Consider the following 17795-nt stretch of genomic DNA (forward strand, 5'->3'; position numbering starts at 1 on the left):
TAAAAACAACAGTGGTGGTTGTTTACCAGATATTTCGATTGATTAAAGGAACGGCTCGAATTACGATGATAGGAGGTGCTCATGTGGGAAATCGTTTGCGAAATTCAGTACAACAAACGCAAGAGTATCTTAATCGTGTAGGGATGCCAGAGCATGCAGTGAACATGCTGGTACTAATAGCATTATTTGCTATGGTACAACCCTCATCAACCCTGTGCAATAATCATTTAATCGTGCAATCGACTACGGCAGAGTGTGAAGATGTTCACGATGCGCAATCATGTAAAATGACCACTCAAGCGACGGTGACACTAGAAAATTTACATTACACTCACTGTTTATGGTTTCAGGATGAAAATAAAAATAATTTATTTTCATTGAGTATCAAACTGAATAAAGTTAGATGCTCATGGAATACTCAGAGGATGTACTTTACATTTCCCACGGAATTGAAGGCGGTAGCACAGGTAGCGTGTCCTCAAAATGTTATGTGCGGTTGGGGAGAACACTGTGTTTCTGGTAAAAGGTTCTCAGCCGAAACAACGGAATCTAAACAGTTTCCGGGAATTAACAGATGTATTGCGATTGATGGAGGTTCATCGTCGTGTCATATAATAGACTCGCAACCTTGTTTATTTTACAGAGCTTTTCTAGTTCCAGACTATCTCCGTACCTACGAAATCAGGGCGATTACAGGGTATACTTGCTCATACGATCTCGAAATGGAGGAAAGTATGAACGGAACATCACAAGCCACTGTGATGAATTACGCGATGTCTACAACGAACGGCATAAAAATAAAAGTTCTAGGAGCGTATGATCAACCGACTCAACTTATACAGAAGTCGCTCATTAGGCGTGTCGGGAAACAACGTGAAGCATATATGGAATATGTTTCGCCAGCAGGGGTGCCTCAAGATAACGCAATCGGGCAGGTTCAAGCAAATGCATCACTAACAAAAACTTTCATTTTCGCGGAAAGTAGCATCGTTTGTAGTGCATATGAGGAGTTGCTTCGTTGTGACATGAAGAATTCCGCGCTCAACCGTATGATTGATAGCAAAGTCGCTGCGCTTCCTCGCACCATAGGCTATCATTATTATTTCATGGAGGAAAACGAGCAGTTGAAATCGGAGCTGCTTTTCACCAAACCTGTGAATGTGCAACTCATCTTTGACAACTATAACATTGTAGTTGAAAGAAGAACAGTGTGTCCTAAATTTCAAAGTGAGGAAATCACGACAACTGGCTGTTATGCCTGTGCGCCACTAGCCAGAATGACGTTCATAGCGTATTCGACATGTGCTGAGGGTATGGTGACTGTCAAGTTTGAACGAATCGAGGTCGCTACTAGTACTTTGAGACTACAATCTACACCCACTAAGCAGATGGTCGAATTTAAGGCGGAAACCAGGTGCATTTCCGACAAGCTATGTCTCTATGGCCGTACCGTACATACCTGCCAGCCGCTGTCGTTTTGCTTAGAAGCTGCAGACATTGAACTGTTGCATCCGAATTGAACTACATTGCAGTTTTACGCAGGACAAGTATCTCCTGATCGTTGGTTTTCCGGTTGGAATGGGCTTCCCAATACATTCCTGTCACACTTTTCAAGAATTATCTTAATGACATTTCTAACGATATTTATTTTTATTTTCAGTTGTTCTACTCTTGTTTCTCTATGTAGACGATAAGAAGAAATGGAGAAGGTCATTGTATATATGATTTATTTAGGTACAAGCAGACTCACCTTATGATTCTCCCATTGGAAGATGATGCTAGCGAGATCTGTTGTCCTATCACATATTCTATTTTCAAATGAATTTTCTGTTTATCATTTATGTTTAATTACAAGCTTTAGTTGAGGGATATTTAGTCATGTGCTAGTAAATTTAATATTTTAATGTTTTGAAAGAATATATGTTATTACTTATGTAACCCTTAAGCATTTGTGGACCTTCAAATAATTTTAGTACTTGCATGAACATAATCTATATGTGGTGAAGGTAGAAAGAAATAATCATTCTAGCTGCAGTATTTGAAATTTTATAGAAAGAATTGCATTATATGGTGTTGTAAAATGAATGATATAAGTATGATTGTGTTTATCATGAAACAGTTATGTGTTTTTGAGTATGACTTGCCCCAACCCAGCCTAGTATAGTATACAGTATTGTTGTTTCAGTTCAAATCAACAAGATGATGAAAGGGTAAATGGAAGAGGAGGAATGATTCAGTAGTTAACTAGTCCCAGGCTGAGAGGATTGAAAATTTGCTGTGAGCAAATTTTTCCGGCAAGGGGAGGAATGTTAACTTGATGAGTTAATTAAAGATAGTTAATCTTAACGAGATGAGTTAATTGATGGTAGTTAGGGAAAATTGAAATAGTTTATAGATATTATATAATAGTAGTAGTGATAGCATAAGAAAATGAGCGGGAAAAAAAAGAAGAAAGAAAAGTAAGAAGCTACAGTGAAGGTAAAAGAAACTTACGATAGTATAAGAATGTAGGTCAGGAGGCAAAATTTTGGGTAATAGTGAATCGCATGTGATGGGAAAGTTTAATCCTAGGAGACAGACTGTTGAATTTATGGGAAAAGCTATATTTTGGAATGCAGTTGTATGTAGTCGGAGATAATGAGAAAATGTAATAAAACGGGACCCTAGTTGAGAACGTTAGGTGGGTAAAATAACATTCGTGTCAAGCTGAAGGCCGTGGCACTGGAAATCTTATGAAAAATAAGATAAGGCTAATCTTTGTCGCTGGTCAAATGCATTGATTTACGAAGAAATGTGCGTCTAGACGGTTCCTATGGACGTGGAACGGATCTAAATTAAATGCTAGGGTCAAAGGTTATGGGAATATGAGATTTTCCCAGAGAAGGAGATGGGCCAATGAAATTGTGTTTAATACTAAAAAGTGGTTCAGACGGGAAAAGAGAATTTCAAGATGAGCGAATGGAAAGTCTTGAAATAGCGCCAAAAGGCGGAGTTGAAATTATCAATCAAAATATAAAGAGATTTTAACAGAAAGAGGGGACATTCCGCTGAGGGAGTAGAGTTTTTGAGTTAGATCAGAGGGATAGGGAGTCGGAATCTTAGGACAGAAGGATGAAGTCGAAGAAATTGTGGTCTAGGAGCTTTGACGGGGTAAGTGATACTCGATATGTACTGTCACGTTTTTAATATAATCAGTCCCCCACATCTCTGTAAAAGTTAATTATTAATGTGCATGTACCTGTGTAATCTGTAATGAATCATCATAATAATGTAAATAAATTCAATGTAAATTTAAATGGGAGTATACGTAATTATTTTCAAGTCTCTCAATAAATTCTAATTAGTTTAGAATATGTTTAAACCTGGGTTAATACAGGTCTTGTAGGTTGCTCTTCACTATAGAAGGAGACCTCAAGCTCTGTAGAAATTACACAACGCGATGGGGGAAGGTTAAGATTACTGGCTTAAATGGATTAATGGGAACTGGCTACCAAGCATACGGGGAAAGGCAACACATGCGTGGTCAGCCGGGGAAGCACGCATTTTGGCGCCCCCTTTTAATATTGAAGGAGAGATGAAAGGATAACATTTCCGCACCCCTCTAGCTCTTAGTTCGGGGCATCAGTGAGTGTCGTCTTAACGCATGGGCCCACCCGGGGCCTCAAGAGGGGTGAGACCTCACAAAAATGAGATCCGGTTGAAATTTTCTAGGATTTACCAGGTTGGGACTTCGGAAAACCACTTGGCCCGGGGGCCCACGATACTCTTAAAACGGCCCTTGCATCAGTCCCGCCAGCTCCTCCCTAGTTGCGGCCCTGGTGTCGTATGTACAGGGTGTTAAGCGGGCCGGGACAGCAAGTTCGAGGGGGCGGCAAAATTTTTTTTCCTGACCATCAACAGAAATAATTTTTTCTTTAATTTTTTTTTTTTTTGTCACATGGGGTTTCCCAAAATTATAATTATGATTAATTTCCCTTAATTAGAAATTTAGTTATTTGGAAATTCACTTTAATTACAAAGAAAAACGTGCTAAATTCCTGTCCAATTTTATGAAACTTCAAACATATGTTAATTGAATAGCCAGTCATCATATATAAAAAAAATTGTGCGATTTGGTCACGAATTGTAAGAGTGGTCAAAAATGGGTCAACTCTGTTTTGGGTTGTCTTTCTTCAACTCCGAATTAATTTCAAACGGCAAATATTGTTACAGAAAATTAAATAATTTAATTACCTGAAAATTTTTATTGGTATATACAGTAAAACCTCTCTTTTGCGGACGTCGTCAGGACTAAAAAATTCGTCCGTGAAAGAGGAGGTGACCGTTAATCAGGAGTTTGAAATACATACTTTTATATATTATACAACTGTAAATTATTATGTGGCCGTAAAAGAGGGGTGACCGCATCTGAGGGGTGTCTGTTAAGAGGTTTTACTGCAATGCAACTTAAGAGCACGAATTTGCATGATAATCGTAGCCAAATTCAGCTTGGCGAAAATAATTTAGCCAATCCCGAGATGTCACGACATTAAAATATAAAAAAAACCGCGGTTGTTAACAGCAGTGTGTTTTTGACGCGAAATTCCACGGTTGCTGATAAGATCAACCGCAGCAGCCGAACCGTAGTCTGCAGTTAGCCTTATGGCTAGGACGAGTAATTTATGAGTATAAGTAAGCCTCACTTCGCATTTCCTGTCGGTATTTGCGTTTCTCGCGGCTCTGAAGAACCGATAATACACTGCTGGCCACCCAAATTGCAACACCAAGAAAGACAAGAGATATCGCAACAATATTTATTTTGTAGATAACATGTTGACCAAGCATCAAATGATTAAATTTATAGACTTCTGTGAAGTGTGGTTCCTGCCAAAATCAGTAGCCAGAGTAGCCGCCATTGTTGGAGATCACCGCTGCCACACGCCTCGGCATTGATTCAAAGAGACTTTGGATGTGTTCTTGGGGTACAGCAGACCAAGCAGCTTCCACGCGTTGCCAAAGTTGATCTGGTGTGGCAGCTGGGGATGTAATCTGGGTCAATCGTTGAGCAACCATGAACCACATGTTTTCTATCGGCGAAAGATCCGGAGAGCGAGCTGGCCAGGGAAGCAATTCAATCTGGCGATTGACGAAGAACCTTTGGACAATGCGTGTCACGTGTGGTTGCGCATTATCCTGTTGAAATATGGCTGTGGGCAAGCCCTGAAGGTAAGGAACGACAACTGGCTCCAACACCTCGGAGATGTAGCGCTGGCTTTTTAAAGTACCGGCAATGCGTACTAGAGGAGTGCGAGAGTGATATCCAATACCGCCCCATAGCATAATACCCGGTGCAGGATCAGTGTGGCGGTGCATAACGCAGCTGTTCATCATCCTCTCTCCACGGTGTCTCCAGACTCGAATTCGACCATCGTGGTGTTGCAGACGGAAGCGTGACTCGTCAGTAAAGACAATTTCATTCCATTGTGCCGTCCACATCCTTCTTTCATCGCACCATTGGCGGCGGAGACGTCTGTGGTTCTGCGTCAAGGGTAGACGAAGCAATGGACGTCTTGCGGACAGACCACTCTGCTGTAAACGGCGTCGAATGGTACGCGCAGACACTGGATGATGCGGTACAGACTGAATGTGCTGTGGCTGAGCGATCCGTCACTGCCATACGCCTGTCATCACGTGAAGTGGTGCACTGAGGTGGATGCGATCGAACACGTCGGTCCGTCGTACCCTCCTGCATCCAACGATCACATATCTGCATTACAGTTGTTTGGTTCCGTCCAACACGACTACCGATTTCCCTGAAAGATAATCCACAATCTCGGTAGGCCACTATCCTTCCTCTGTCGAACTTGGATACTTGATCAAAAGATGATTGCTGTTTTCTACGAGGCATAATTGATCGTTTTTTTGAAAAAACCACAATCTCCAAGCCTTAAATAGCGCTTTGAAGTGGCGCCACAGGCGCGCGTGATGTGCGTCTGCGCTGAAATCATTTGCATATCTCACCTCCGCTAATGCATGTTGTAAATTTCATATTATTTGCATGCTTCCTTCAGGGTGTTGCATTTACGGTGGCCAGCAGTGTAAATTACGATTAAATAAATTTTGAAATTGTAATTCCGCCGTATCAGCCGCATTTCTCGCGGCTAGGAGCTTTGAGGAGCCGATAGTAAGTTGCGATCAAATAAAATTTCAAATTTTAATTTCGCCGTATAAGCACCACTTCGCGCAATGTCGGAATTTCCGTTTGTCGCCGAAAGCGGTTTGTGGCGCATACCATGATCAAATGGCGATCAATAATTTGGAAATCCATTTAATTTTCCGACTTCGCATAAAGCAAAGGATTCAGGGTTTCCTTTTTCTGGCATTTATAGCTTTTTCTATCCGGCACAAACAATGCGGTTCCTTATGATTTTCTTTGAGAATTTTTCGAAATTCTTTCTTTCTCAAATGTTCAAATAGACTAAATGTCAAATATATATATATAATATTGCACAAAGTTGGACCGTATCATGATCTTACTTTAAAATTTTCAAGGTTTTTCGAAAGCAATGTAATAGTAGAGAAATATTTTAATTCATATGTATAAAATTACATGTCTTGACACCCTAATTCACTGATTCATCGCCGAGCCGCAACCACTGAAGCTCAGGCCGTAGCCAGAAATTTCATTCGGAGGGGGGACAAAGTGGTCAAATAATATATTTAGCCATCTCTTCCCTTATTTCAGTCATTTTCTCACATTTCGAAGGGACCGGATCCCCAGTTCCCCCCTCCACGCTACGGCCTTGCTGAAGCTATAAACATGGAATTTTGTCAGTAGTTTTATTTTATACTTTGAGACTCCCCAAAAAAAAGATTTCTCAAAATTCAACCTCCAAGTTGGTCTTAAGGAAAAATTTGCAGATTACCAAATCCACGCTAGTGAAGACGCGTGTAATAGTTAGTTCCTTATTCGTGTATATTCCCCCCACTTCTGAATCATTTTATACTTCACTGTAGACAGAACCCTTTCAACCCGGGTACACGGCAGTGTGTTGTTCTGGGGGGTTCAGCTTCCATGGCCCCACAGTGGGAGCTGGAGAAGATTTAGTCCAGAGAGAATAACTGTGTATATGTCACTGCCAAAGCCCGAAATACGACTTCTGCCGGGCTTTGGCCAGCCTCTGTATATCGATCCCTACGATTTGAGGTTATCGCAGCGTTGGAGTATTTTTTTTTTGTGACAATTATGACCATTTATAATTAGCCATAGCTAGTCATATAATTATGGTTATCATCATAATCATTAATCATAATTATTAAGGGCCAGGCGAAAGCTAATGCTAAGTAATGCTTGTCGAATTCTTGCCAATTTTAAAAATGCTACTCGCTTAATTGACAGTTGAATATCATGTGATGCGTAAGCCAATCTCTTAGAAATTGTATTTTTTGAAACGAAAATTAACACGTCGCATCTCTCTCAGTGTAAGCACCACCAGTCTCTAAAATAACGTTTTTCAAAACGTAAGCAACGTGATGCTCATTCCATGAAATAAGGGGATTAATATAACATAACAATTAAACTACCGTGTATATGTAAAAGGCACCATGTCTATTTTCGTCAATATTGAAATAACGCTATTAATTTGCTGCATTTTCGTTACCCTGTACACGTAGGAATAAAACAAGTCCTATTTCAATAAATAACAGATTCACTTTAAAAACACTTCCCTTTCGGCACATGGTATCAATTATCTCTGATGCACAGAAATATTTCAAACTGCAAATGCAAACTTCACCTGTTGTGTTTGTTACACATCTGAAAAGCAAGTAAGGCAGGACGATATAAAGATTGCAGAGAAAACACGATTTAACTGTTGTCCCTGTATTAAGACCAGGATGTGAGTCAACTTCATGTGGTTTTGCATCCAAAATGAAACTAAAATACAATAAATATTCCTTTTTTACTTCAATTTCTGAAACAAGCACTAGCTCAACCTTTTTCAATTTATCGATGTACCATAAAAAAATATGCGTCTTAAGCGGGGATTACACTATAAAAGTTTGATAAAAGTCATTTTATAAAACTCAAAAAATCCAGTCAACAAGGTTATTGGTTACATTCTAGAAAACGCAACCTGTGACCTTATTGGTTGCATTTTTCAAGTTTTATAAAAGGACTTTTACCAAACTTTTATAGTGTAATCCCGGCCCTACACCTCACTGAATACAAGTATATTACAGAGGATTCGAAATCACCTAAGATTGCATTGTGGTGATTGTTCATAAATTATTAAAGAAAACTCATACAAAATGTATGAACTTATCAGAAATGAGTATCTAGGCCCTATATTTGATATTTGCTTAATCTGTTTTCGTCAGGAAAGTGTAAAATGAAGAGCAGCTTTTGTGGTCAGCTGGGAAGGGTGCATATATATTCTATAATCCTTAAGCTGAACTCTGTCTTTTTTCCAACACCTTCAGTAATCTGAAATGAGTGCTGCTTTGTTCCACCTCTACCTGTCACACTACTATTTGAGAAAGCGGCGAATAACACTGTAAAAACGAAGGTTAATAATTTTTTTTACTTCAACGGCAGTCTGTGTAAAAAATAAACAATATAGTGTTTATTAATTATATATTTACGATAGAAATGACATGCCACTTCCACACGTTTTTATGAAACGTGACTTAAAAAAAAAATTCTCTCCCCTTCAAAATTTGCCGCTTCTCAGAATTTGTCATCCTGGGCTATAGACCGCTTAGCCCCCCCGTAAATACACTACTGGGTACATGTTGGAATGTATGTGTACGTGTTGTGCACCTGACGTAAACTTTGTTTCCCTGTAGTGCTGCCATCTATTTTTTAATATGTGAGTGTAATAATTGAATAATTGTAGGCTTGTTTGCTCTCTGTGGCGACTTGAACCCGGGTCCTCACGTAGGGTGTCTACCAAAAGCAAAATTCTGTGACTTTTTTGTGACCTTTTCTCTCTCATTCGCAGGGCTCCCACTCAAAAAATTAGAAAAAGTAGGATGAGGGAGGATACCCCCTTTTGTTGTCTAAGGGGGCATAATAAAAAAAAAAATCCCTAGAATTTTTTTTTTTTCATATCACATTATTTCTGTATCCTGTAAGATTGACGTAGCTATTGAATCTCAAATGTTTGTAAAAATTAGAGGTGGGGAAGGGGAGAATGGCATGCCGTCTGTCTTTGAGGATGTGTTGGTGACAGTGTCTTTGTGATGAAGCTAGCCAATGGTCACACTCAAGCGGGGCCATACAGTAATAACAAACCATAAAAAAATACCAATTAAGACCTGGGGTATCATATTTCAACGCCTTTTTAGGAGAAGCTGTATAATTTGAGATGATTATAACCAGGAATTTCATGTTGAGAATTTATTATTCGCAAATGCGGACTTGTGTAAAATTAGTTTTTGTTCAGATTTTTTTTTTTTAAATTGAATATTTGTTTTTCATCTCTTGAAAAGAGCACATCTCGTGTTCTTTTCGGATTGTTTTCGTGTTATCGTTGAAAAAGGATAGAAATCAACATCTACATTTTAACATCGAAAAAAGGTAGAATTTTTTCTTGTTTTTATTTTCCATTCTAAAGTTTGTGTTTGCGATGTGTTTCTTTGATCCCTGCTAAGCTAGTTGTGACAAGTTACTTATTTTCCAACTAGATTAGGCCTTTTTCTTGGCCATTTGGATGGAAAAATACCCTTCTAGTTGTGTCTTTTTCAAAAAAATTTCCTGTATACTAGTAAGTCTATTACTAAATCATGTGAAAATACGGGTATATTCCGGGAAATACGAGACGTATGGTCATCCAAATAATGATTAAAATTTATTCTGGTTAAGTCCGGTTTCTAGTTTTCGATAAAGAGATGAATCTATTTTTTGAAAAACGTTAATTTTTCTGCATATGCTATACGCTTTCACCTTGCATCCTTTTGTACATGCAATAATTTTCTACCTCGCATATGCTTTTTATATTGTTTTGAATCAATGCCAGCACCACAACCCTTTTCAATCATGCCGCACTCTGTTTTTGCCTATTTAGTGCATTTTTTGCGTACCTTCATGTATCTATTTTTGCAAATGTTATACACTCCTGTTCTGCATGTGCTATACAATTTCACCTTGCATCATTTGTACATGTAATAATTTTCTACCTCGCATGTTTTTCATACTGTTTTTTCATGTTATAATTTTTGATTGCAGCAGGCTCTGTAAACTTCTGATAGATTTTTTTTGCTGTTTTTCTTTAAGTTTGTAAATCGCCACCCTTCCTGTTTCGCAGGAAGTTATAATTAATTAATGAGTTTTATAATTGATAATTTTATTAGTTAAAAATATTAATAAAAGTCTCAATTAACAATTTTATTAAAATTTGAAATTTTCGCCTGCTACGTCATTTGTACCAATACACTGGAGCTTACTCCGCTTCGCGAGTGCCCTTTTTTTCTAGTGCCCCACCAGTTTAAATGTCTTATAAAATGGCCTGGGCCCTACTGCAATATCTGGGGCCACTAGACCAGGGTTTCTCAACTTTTGGAATCCCGCGGCAAGGTCGATTTCTTTTTTTTCATTGGAAGGCCTGGGCATATACAAGAGTAATGGGAAATAAAATGGGTAAAAATGAAAAAATAAACCCCTCACGGCCCGGAAGTTGAGATACACTGCACTAGACCAACCAAGGGCCCTTCCAAAGGATGGATTTCACATATTCTTTTTCATATTCACATTTTTCGAAGTCCAATATTAGACGCTTGTTATTTGCTCTATCGTTATGCTTAGGTGTCCGTCTAGATCAGGCATCTTTAATCCGTTGCTCGCGAGCACCACGGTACTCGATGCTCGTGTCCGATTTGGTGCTCGCGAGCATTTGATCGTTTCATTTAAACACCATGTGCAAATTGCATTCAATTCTTAAAATCATCCGGATTTTTTGCATTCGTATGTCCAACATGACGTAAGAGTGCTCTTTTTTTTATGATGGGTACAGGCAGTACTCGTGACTGGAAAAAGGTTAAAGACCTCTGGTCTAGATCGCAAGCTTGTTACCGTATTCCAATGGTACTCTTTTGTCAGCTGCCTCCCTTGTGTAATTCATGGTTTATCGGCGGCTTCCCAAGAACTTTGACAGTTTTTTTCACCATATAAAAGACCCACTTTAAAGCATAGGTTTTGTGTGCACAAATCCATACTTTTGGAAGTACTGTGGTACTCATTTAAATTCGGCCTAAAAGTTATGTCGCAACACAATTAATGGCGAATGAGTCCGATGCCATTCTTCTCGTTAACTCTCTCGTTCTTTCACATGCGTATACAAGTACTGTAGGATTTCGTCGTTCGCTATAACTAGTCGGTAAAGATCAACGCGATCAAAATAAATAAAAATGGATAATTTAAAAAAAAAATTCTTTCACCTGTCCCCCCCCCCCCCACAAGGATAGGGCTGCAGCCCTAAGACTTGGGACAATCACCATCATTGTTTTTCATGCTATAAATTTACTATAGAGCCGCCGCCCCCCCCCCCCCCAGTGAAAACTCTGGGTTTGGGACCGCCAAAGATCCAACAGCCCTGCTCCACGATGTGGGGGAAGATCATGTCCTTTCTACACAGGCCGACGCATCCGCCATTTTGGTGCTCTGTAGTGCTGCTCAATGTTATCTTACCGTAGGCAGTGCCGTCTTAACGCATGGGCCTACCCGGGCGCCCCAAGAAAAAAGGGGCCTCACAAAAATTAGAACCGGTTCGAATTTTCGAGAATTCGCCAAGTATGGCCTCAGAAAAATCACTTGGCCCGGGGGCCCATGATGCTCTTAAGACGGCCCTGACCGTGGGATCCTCAGGACCTCTTCCTTTTTTTACTAACATCAGCGTTTTTGAATCATTTTTCGTCATTGTTTTCGAAATTATTGCAAAAATTCCCGCGATTTTTGGCTCCAGAATGTTAAAATTCGGATAAAAACCGGATTTCCAGAGTTATAAAGACCGATGCAAAAATCGTAAACTGTACATTAGAGCGCCAAGTTCCTCACAGGGAAACGGAGCTTCCCTATGCGAAGTGAAATTTAATTATTTTTGGAATTAAATTTTTTTAATCATATTTATGATAAATATTTTTGATAATGTTAAATTTTAGAACTAAATGATATTAATGGAAGTAAAAAAATCAGTGGAAAATAGCAGACGATATTTGGCGCCATAATTTTGTTGTGTATAGCATAAGAGTTAGGTGATTTTATATATAAAATGCGCAATCATTTTCTGTTTTTCTATTCCGTTTGATTTTGGAGAAATGATGCGTATGTAGAGGATTTTTAACGAACTGAACTAGTTGAATCCTGAATTTATTTTAAGTTAATCCTGAAACATTTCTGATTGATCACGTTTTCTATTCCTCGTTTGGCGAGTTATTGCTACTTTGCTACTTAGTAACGACCTATTGCTGTTAAAGATTCGTAAGTTATTTTATCATGCATTTAAAGAAAATGACATGTTTGAATCATAAATAGTTTATAAATTTTGAGATTTTTAATTAACAAAACAAGGCTAATTCGCATTAATTGGACGTCAGCCCCACAATCTTGCTTGATCACTCCAGTGAACTTTTCTGATTTGGAGACTTATCGCTTGTACATTGAGAGTATTCCGTGGGATTAAAAATAAATGTGATAGATGTAGTTCAATTTATTTTCATTTCTGTCATTTTTTTTTACAATAAGCAACAAAATTGTGTTTGTTAATAATCGTTAATTAGTGTTACAATACTAGGCAAATTTAAGGGACCAATCATCAAGATATTTCAAGGGCCTCTATAGCCAAATTAAGTACAGTGGAACCTCAATATATTATTTTCAGGTCAATGTTATCAGTCATAATCTCCCAAACATAGTCCAGGAAAATAAATTAAAAGACCCTCGTTCCCCGTCAATGTCAGATAGGGATTACACCACAACTTTATTTTCAAGTTCTTTTTCACATATTTTTATAAATGCACAACATGTTACAAAACTCATTCATTCTACTCTTAATCTTCACATCGAGACAATTCCATAATTTGGGAAGGGTTTAAATTTATGCAGTTTTTCTTTTTGTGGTGATGATGGAGCAAAAATTCTTATATCGCTTATTAGATTACAGGTAAATATATGCTGTTTAGCGTGTATTTAATGTATTTATGTTGTTAGTGTTCAATTGGAATTCAAATGCTTTATTCTGGAACAGCTTCAGACAATTATCACTTTCACTGAAAATAATCATTTGAAAATAACTATTAAAACTTGTATGCAGGGACGGGCTTAAGTATGTTGCGGCCCGGTGCAAAAAAAATTTGCGGCCCCTCTGAACACACACAGGGGTTTTCCAATACCCCAGGGTGCCCATAGATACTCTGGTGCCCGAGAACGACTGTAAAACTCCTTCATAGTCATAAAAAATGCCATTTGGCAATAAATATGGACAAAAGTGTCCGCTTCCCCGTGAAAAAATTGCAACTGCGCCTCAGACACTCGAAGATTTGGGGCTCTCAGGGCTAGAAAACCGATTATCTACCCACGCCCTCTACCTTAAAGGTTCTCTATTTTGGACTGAATTTCAAGCTATTGCTTTGCTAAGAGGTTGCGGCCAAAATGTAATCCAAACATTTTTATTCCCTTTTGCGGTCCCAAAAATTTAGCGGCCCGGTGCAGCCGCACCCTCTGCACCTGCCTAAATCCGGCCCTGCTTGTATGATTGTTCATTGTTCAGAGGTGAATTACTGAGATTCTTATTCCAAAGAAACTGGGGCAGAGGTATTTTTTGCATTTGAAAGAGGCGTTTCATAAAAGGAAGAGGTTTGACTGTATTTCAGTTAATAAAGAGCTGTACAATAGGAATCAATTAGAAATATGTCATAGAATTTACCACATAGTCTACTGTATATTTATTTGTACATGTTAAGCGATATGAACTTTTTTGTTTGACATTATTTTAAATTAAGATAAAAAAATGTCATTTTTTAATTTATTTTTTCAAAAAATCAGGTACATTTCAAAGAAAGCCAATTTGAGCTTAAAAGGCAAGATGACTGGAAAAAGTTGAAGCTAACTGCTGTGCCCCATAGTTCCCAGGTTCCCAATCCTCCAAAATCTCTCACTCCTCAACAGAAAAAGAATATAGGCCTTCCAAAAGTTCTGAGCAGACAGAAAGACATGACCACTGAAAGCCCAGAGAGACCATCTTGGGATGATTTATGCTCTTTCCCAAAGGAAAAAGTCCTGAGCAATGATTTTGTATGTAATGTGTTCGAATAACCTTATTTCCTCTATTCTCTTTATTATAAAGCCAGAAAATAAACAATTAACTGTTTCGTTTAGTGTAGTTCATATCCTCAAGGGGACGAGACAGTATTTCATGCAAAGCATATGCAGTGATTACTCTGCAAATTAATTTAGAATTAGTTTAATGACAATGTTTTAAAATGCATCATTTTTAGCTTGTATCATTATCTTGCATGGAAAATGCTTTTAAATTTTTCATTCACACTGAATTTTGAAACAAAAAAACTTGCGCATTTAATTTTGCCTATGCAAAAATGCAGGTGTTTAGCACGCATGATTGCACGAGTAATTTTTACTCATGGCTTGTGCTTCTTTCTCAAGGATATGAATGTGAAGTTTCAATGAACTAGGGGTTCTAAGAAATTATGAAGAAAAGTTTTTTTTTTTTTTTAATTTAAAATTTTCAAATTTTTCACTGTTTTCAAAATTTTTAATTTCCAATGAATCTCAAAGATCCTAGTTCATTCTATAGCCTTAAGTTAGTTTAGTAAGTGTAAAAAATTTCATAATGATAGGTCAAACCATTTTTGTGTAATCGTGTGCGCAATGGCAAAAATTGACATTTCGCGAAAAATGCAAGATTGTGAAAAATGAATTTTGATGAAATTATATTTTCTCAAAACCATAGATACATGAAAATAACCTCAATATTTAAAGATATTATCAGTTTTTAATATTGCCAGCATGCTTTCTTTCTTTAATTTGTCATTTAATACTTAGAAAAGCCTGAAGCTTCAAATGCTCAACACACAGCAAGTTAAAACAAAGCCACAGATTTGAGAACTAATGCAGCAAAAATTCACTTAATTTATTTTGCAGTCTGTATTTTACATTTAATATGTTCTGCGAGTAATATTTGAGGGGAATTAGCAACTGATATAAGAAAACTGACAAAAAAAAAAGTTAGTTGGCATTATAATCGTTGATTTGTTTATTTTTGACTTAGTGGTAAAAAAAGCATCCTCAATGCTATTGGGTATATCATGGTTAGTGTAATACAAAAAATATAAATACATTTCAGAAAATAAGCATTAAGGTGTCCAATGTGTGCAAAAGATTTAGAAGACAGGAAAGTTTTCGACAATTATCAACAAATCGAATTATACAGACGTACAAGCACATAACACATTATTATAATTGCAAGAAAAACATGAAAATCAGGTTTCTCTCATTCACTGGTGGACACTTATTTCTAATGTCTATTACCAAAACATCAGAACACATGAATTTTCACAACTAATCACATAACATACTACATGTAAATATGTATTTTATGAAATTTCCCCATTTCATGAAAATGGTTTTATATTCATTGTCCAGATCGTAATCAACACTAATGATGTTCACTGAAGATATGAACTGTTGCATGTGCACAAGTTCAATCTTTCTTGCATGCTCAATATATTCCCATTGTTGATATGTTTTCCTTTACCATCACACAACCTAGGTTACGTTAAAAAAAACTGTTCATGCCACTTATTTCTATTTCTATTGTGATTAATTAAAGGATAATTTCACTGAACAAGAAACAAATAATGATTCAGGAAAAAATAATTGAATAATAAACTGGTAATGTAACTCAAAAGTACACTATGGACTTTGATATACATACACGAAATGCAAATAAGAATAAAAAGTATAGGTCAGGGCTTGACAAATCGAAAAAATTTTTTAGGTGCCAGCCAAATTTCTTAGGAGCCAAGGATGATCTTAATTTCAAGAAAAAAAAATAGTCCTAAATATTTTTTTTTACTTTTTTCGGGACTTTATCATTTTTTCTGTTAAAAGACAACTGTCTTAAAAATCAAAAAATAGACTCCAATTTAGCTATCACAAAGAAATTTTTAAGCGCCAATACAGATTTTATAGTCATCATATGGACTTGGCACTTGAGATTCGTCAAGCCCTGTGTAAGTGACAGTTTTTTCTTCAACTAAATGAAGGAAAGACTCGCAGGAAAGTATTGCAAATATAGAAGGGGTAAAAAAAGACTATAATGCAAAAGTTACTCTCTGGTTACGAGTTGGATACTGTGTTTAGAGTTTTTTAGATGCTCTTTGTGTTGCGTATGATCGAAACACACATGATCATTGTGGACTCCTACCAGGAATCATTCTGCATTCCTTCACCAAATAATTGGTGCTGAAGCAATTCTGTAGTAACACTTATGGCAGCTCAACACTGTCATGTATAGAATGCTCTTGTATTGCACATAATCCAAAACCCCATGAACACTGGATTCTTACCAGAAATAATTGCTTGATCTGAATAATTTTAATATTTTCCCAGATGAATTGCTGTTGGGTCACACAGTTTGGAGCAAAGAACTACATATCATTTATATTTGTTTCAGTAACTTGTCTACAGTAAAATGGTTCAATAAAATTCCAAATTTCCTGATCTGTTATTAAAGAGTTTTCTGTAATTGAAAATTTAATGGCTAAATCCTCTAAAGTAGGGTGGTAGTTGATTATATAGTGTAGAAACGTGTGTGGTGTTACAAATATGATACACTGCTGGCCACCGTAAATGCAACACCCTGAAGGAAACATGCAAATAATATGAAATTTACAACATGCATTAGCAGAGGTGAGATATGCAAATGATTATAATTTCAGCGCAGACGCACATCACGCACGCCTGTGGCGCCACTTCAAAGCGCTATTTAAGGCTTGGAGATTTGGACGATTTGAAGTAAATGCAACATCCTGAAGGAAACATGCAAATAATATGAAATTTACAACATGCATTAGCAGAGGTGAGATATGCAAATGATTATAATTTCAGCGCAGACGCACATCACGCACGCCTGTGGCGCCACTTCAAAGCGCTATTTAAGGCTTGGAGATTTGGACGATTTGAAGTACGGCAATTCTGTTTTTCTTGTGGTTTTTTCTAAAAAAACAATCAATTATGCCTCGTAGAAAACAGCGATCAAGTATCCGAGTTCGACAGAGGAAGGATAGTGGCCTACCGAGATTGTGGATTATCTTTCAGGGAAATCGGTAGTCGTGTTGGACGGAACCAAACAACTGTAATGCAGATATGTGATCGTTGGATGCAGGAGGGTACGACGGACCGACGTGTTCGATCGCATCCACCTCAGTGCACCACTTCACGTGATGACAGGCGTATTGTGCGTATGGCAGTGACGGATCGCTCAGCCACAGCACATTCAGTCTGTACCGCATCATCCAGTGTCTGCGTGTACCATTCGACGCCGTTTACAGCAGAGTGGTCTGTCCGCAAGACGTCCATTGCTTCGTCTACCCTTGACGCAGAACCACAGACGTCTCCGCCGCCAATGGTGCGATGAAAGAAGGATGTGGACGGCACAATGGAATGAAATTGTCTTTACTGACGAGTCACGCTTCCGTCTGCAACACCACGATGGTCGGATTCGAGTCTGGAGACACCGTGGAGAGAGGATGATGAACAGCTGCGTTATGCACCGCCACACTGGTCCTGCACCGGGTATTAT

The 17795-nt window shown here is 37.9% G+C and overlaps 2 protein-coding genes across 2 annotated transcripts in view; one reads left to right on the top strand and one right to left on the bottom strand.

The window, feature by feature from the left end:
* Positions 1-1971: 1971 nt before the first annotated feature.
* Positions 1972-17795, top strand: part of LOC149080337 (uncharacterized) — a 44399-nt gene continuing 28575 nt past the window's right edge. Inside the window, exons 1-2 of the mRNA XM_089238720.1 lie at positions 1972-3150; positions 14018-14266. Coding sequence (XP_089094846.1) covers positions 3112-3150; positions 14018-14266 — 288 coding nt within the window. The 5' untranslated portion in view covers positions 1972-3111. The remainder of the gene's footprint in view (positions 3151-14017; positions 14267-17795) is intronic.
* The window catches only part of LOC149080338 (WD repeat-containing protein 20), a 221024-nt gene continuing 218326 nt past the window's right edge, over positions 15098-17795 (bottom strand). Inside the window, exon 5 of the transcript XR_016193560.1 lies at positions 15098-15757. The gene's annotated coding sequence lies outside the window, so the exon portion shown is untranslated. The remainder of the gene's footprint in view (positions 15758-17795) is intronic.

The sequence above is a fragment of the Pholcus phalangioides genome, unplaced genomic scaffold (genome assembly GCF_987345545.1).
Source record: "Pholcus phalangioides strain wild (caught in Gottingen) unplaced genomic scaffold, Ppha-v1.0 ptg000011l_1, whole genome shotgun sequence".
NCBI classification, from domain to species: Eukaryota; Metazoa; Arthropoda; class Arachnida; order Araneae; family Pholcidae; genus Pholcus; species Pholcus phalangioides.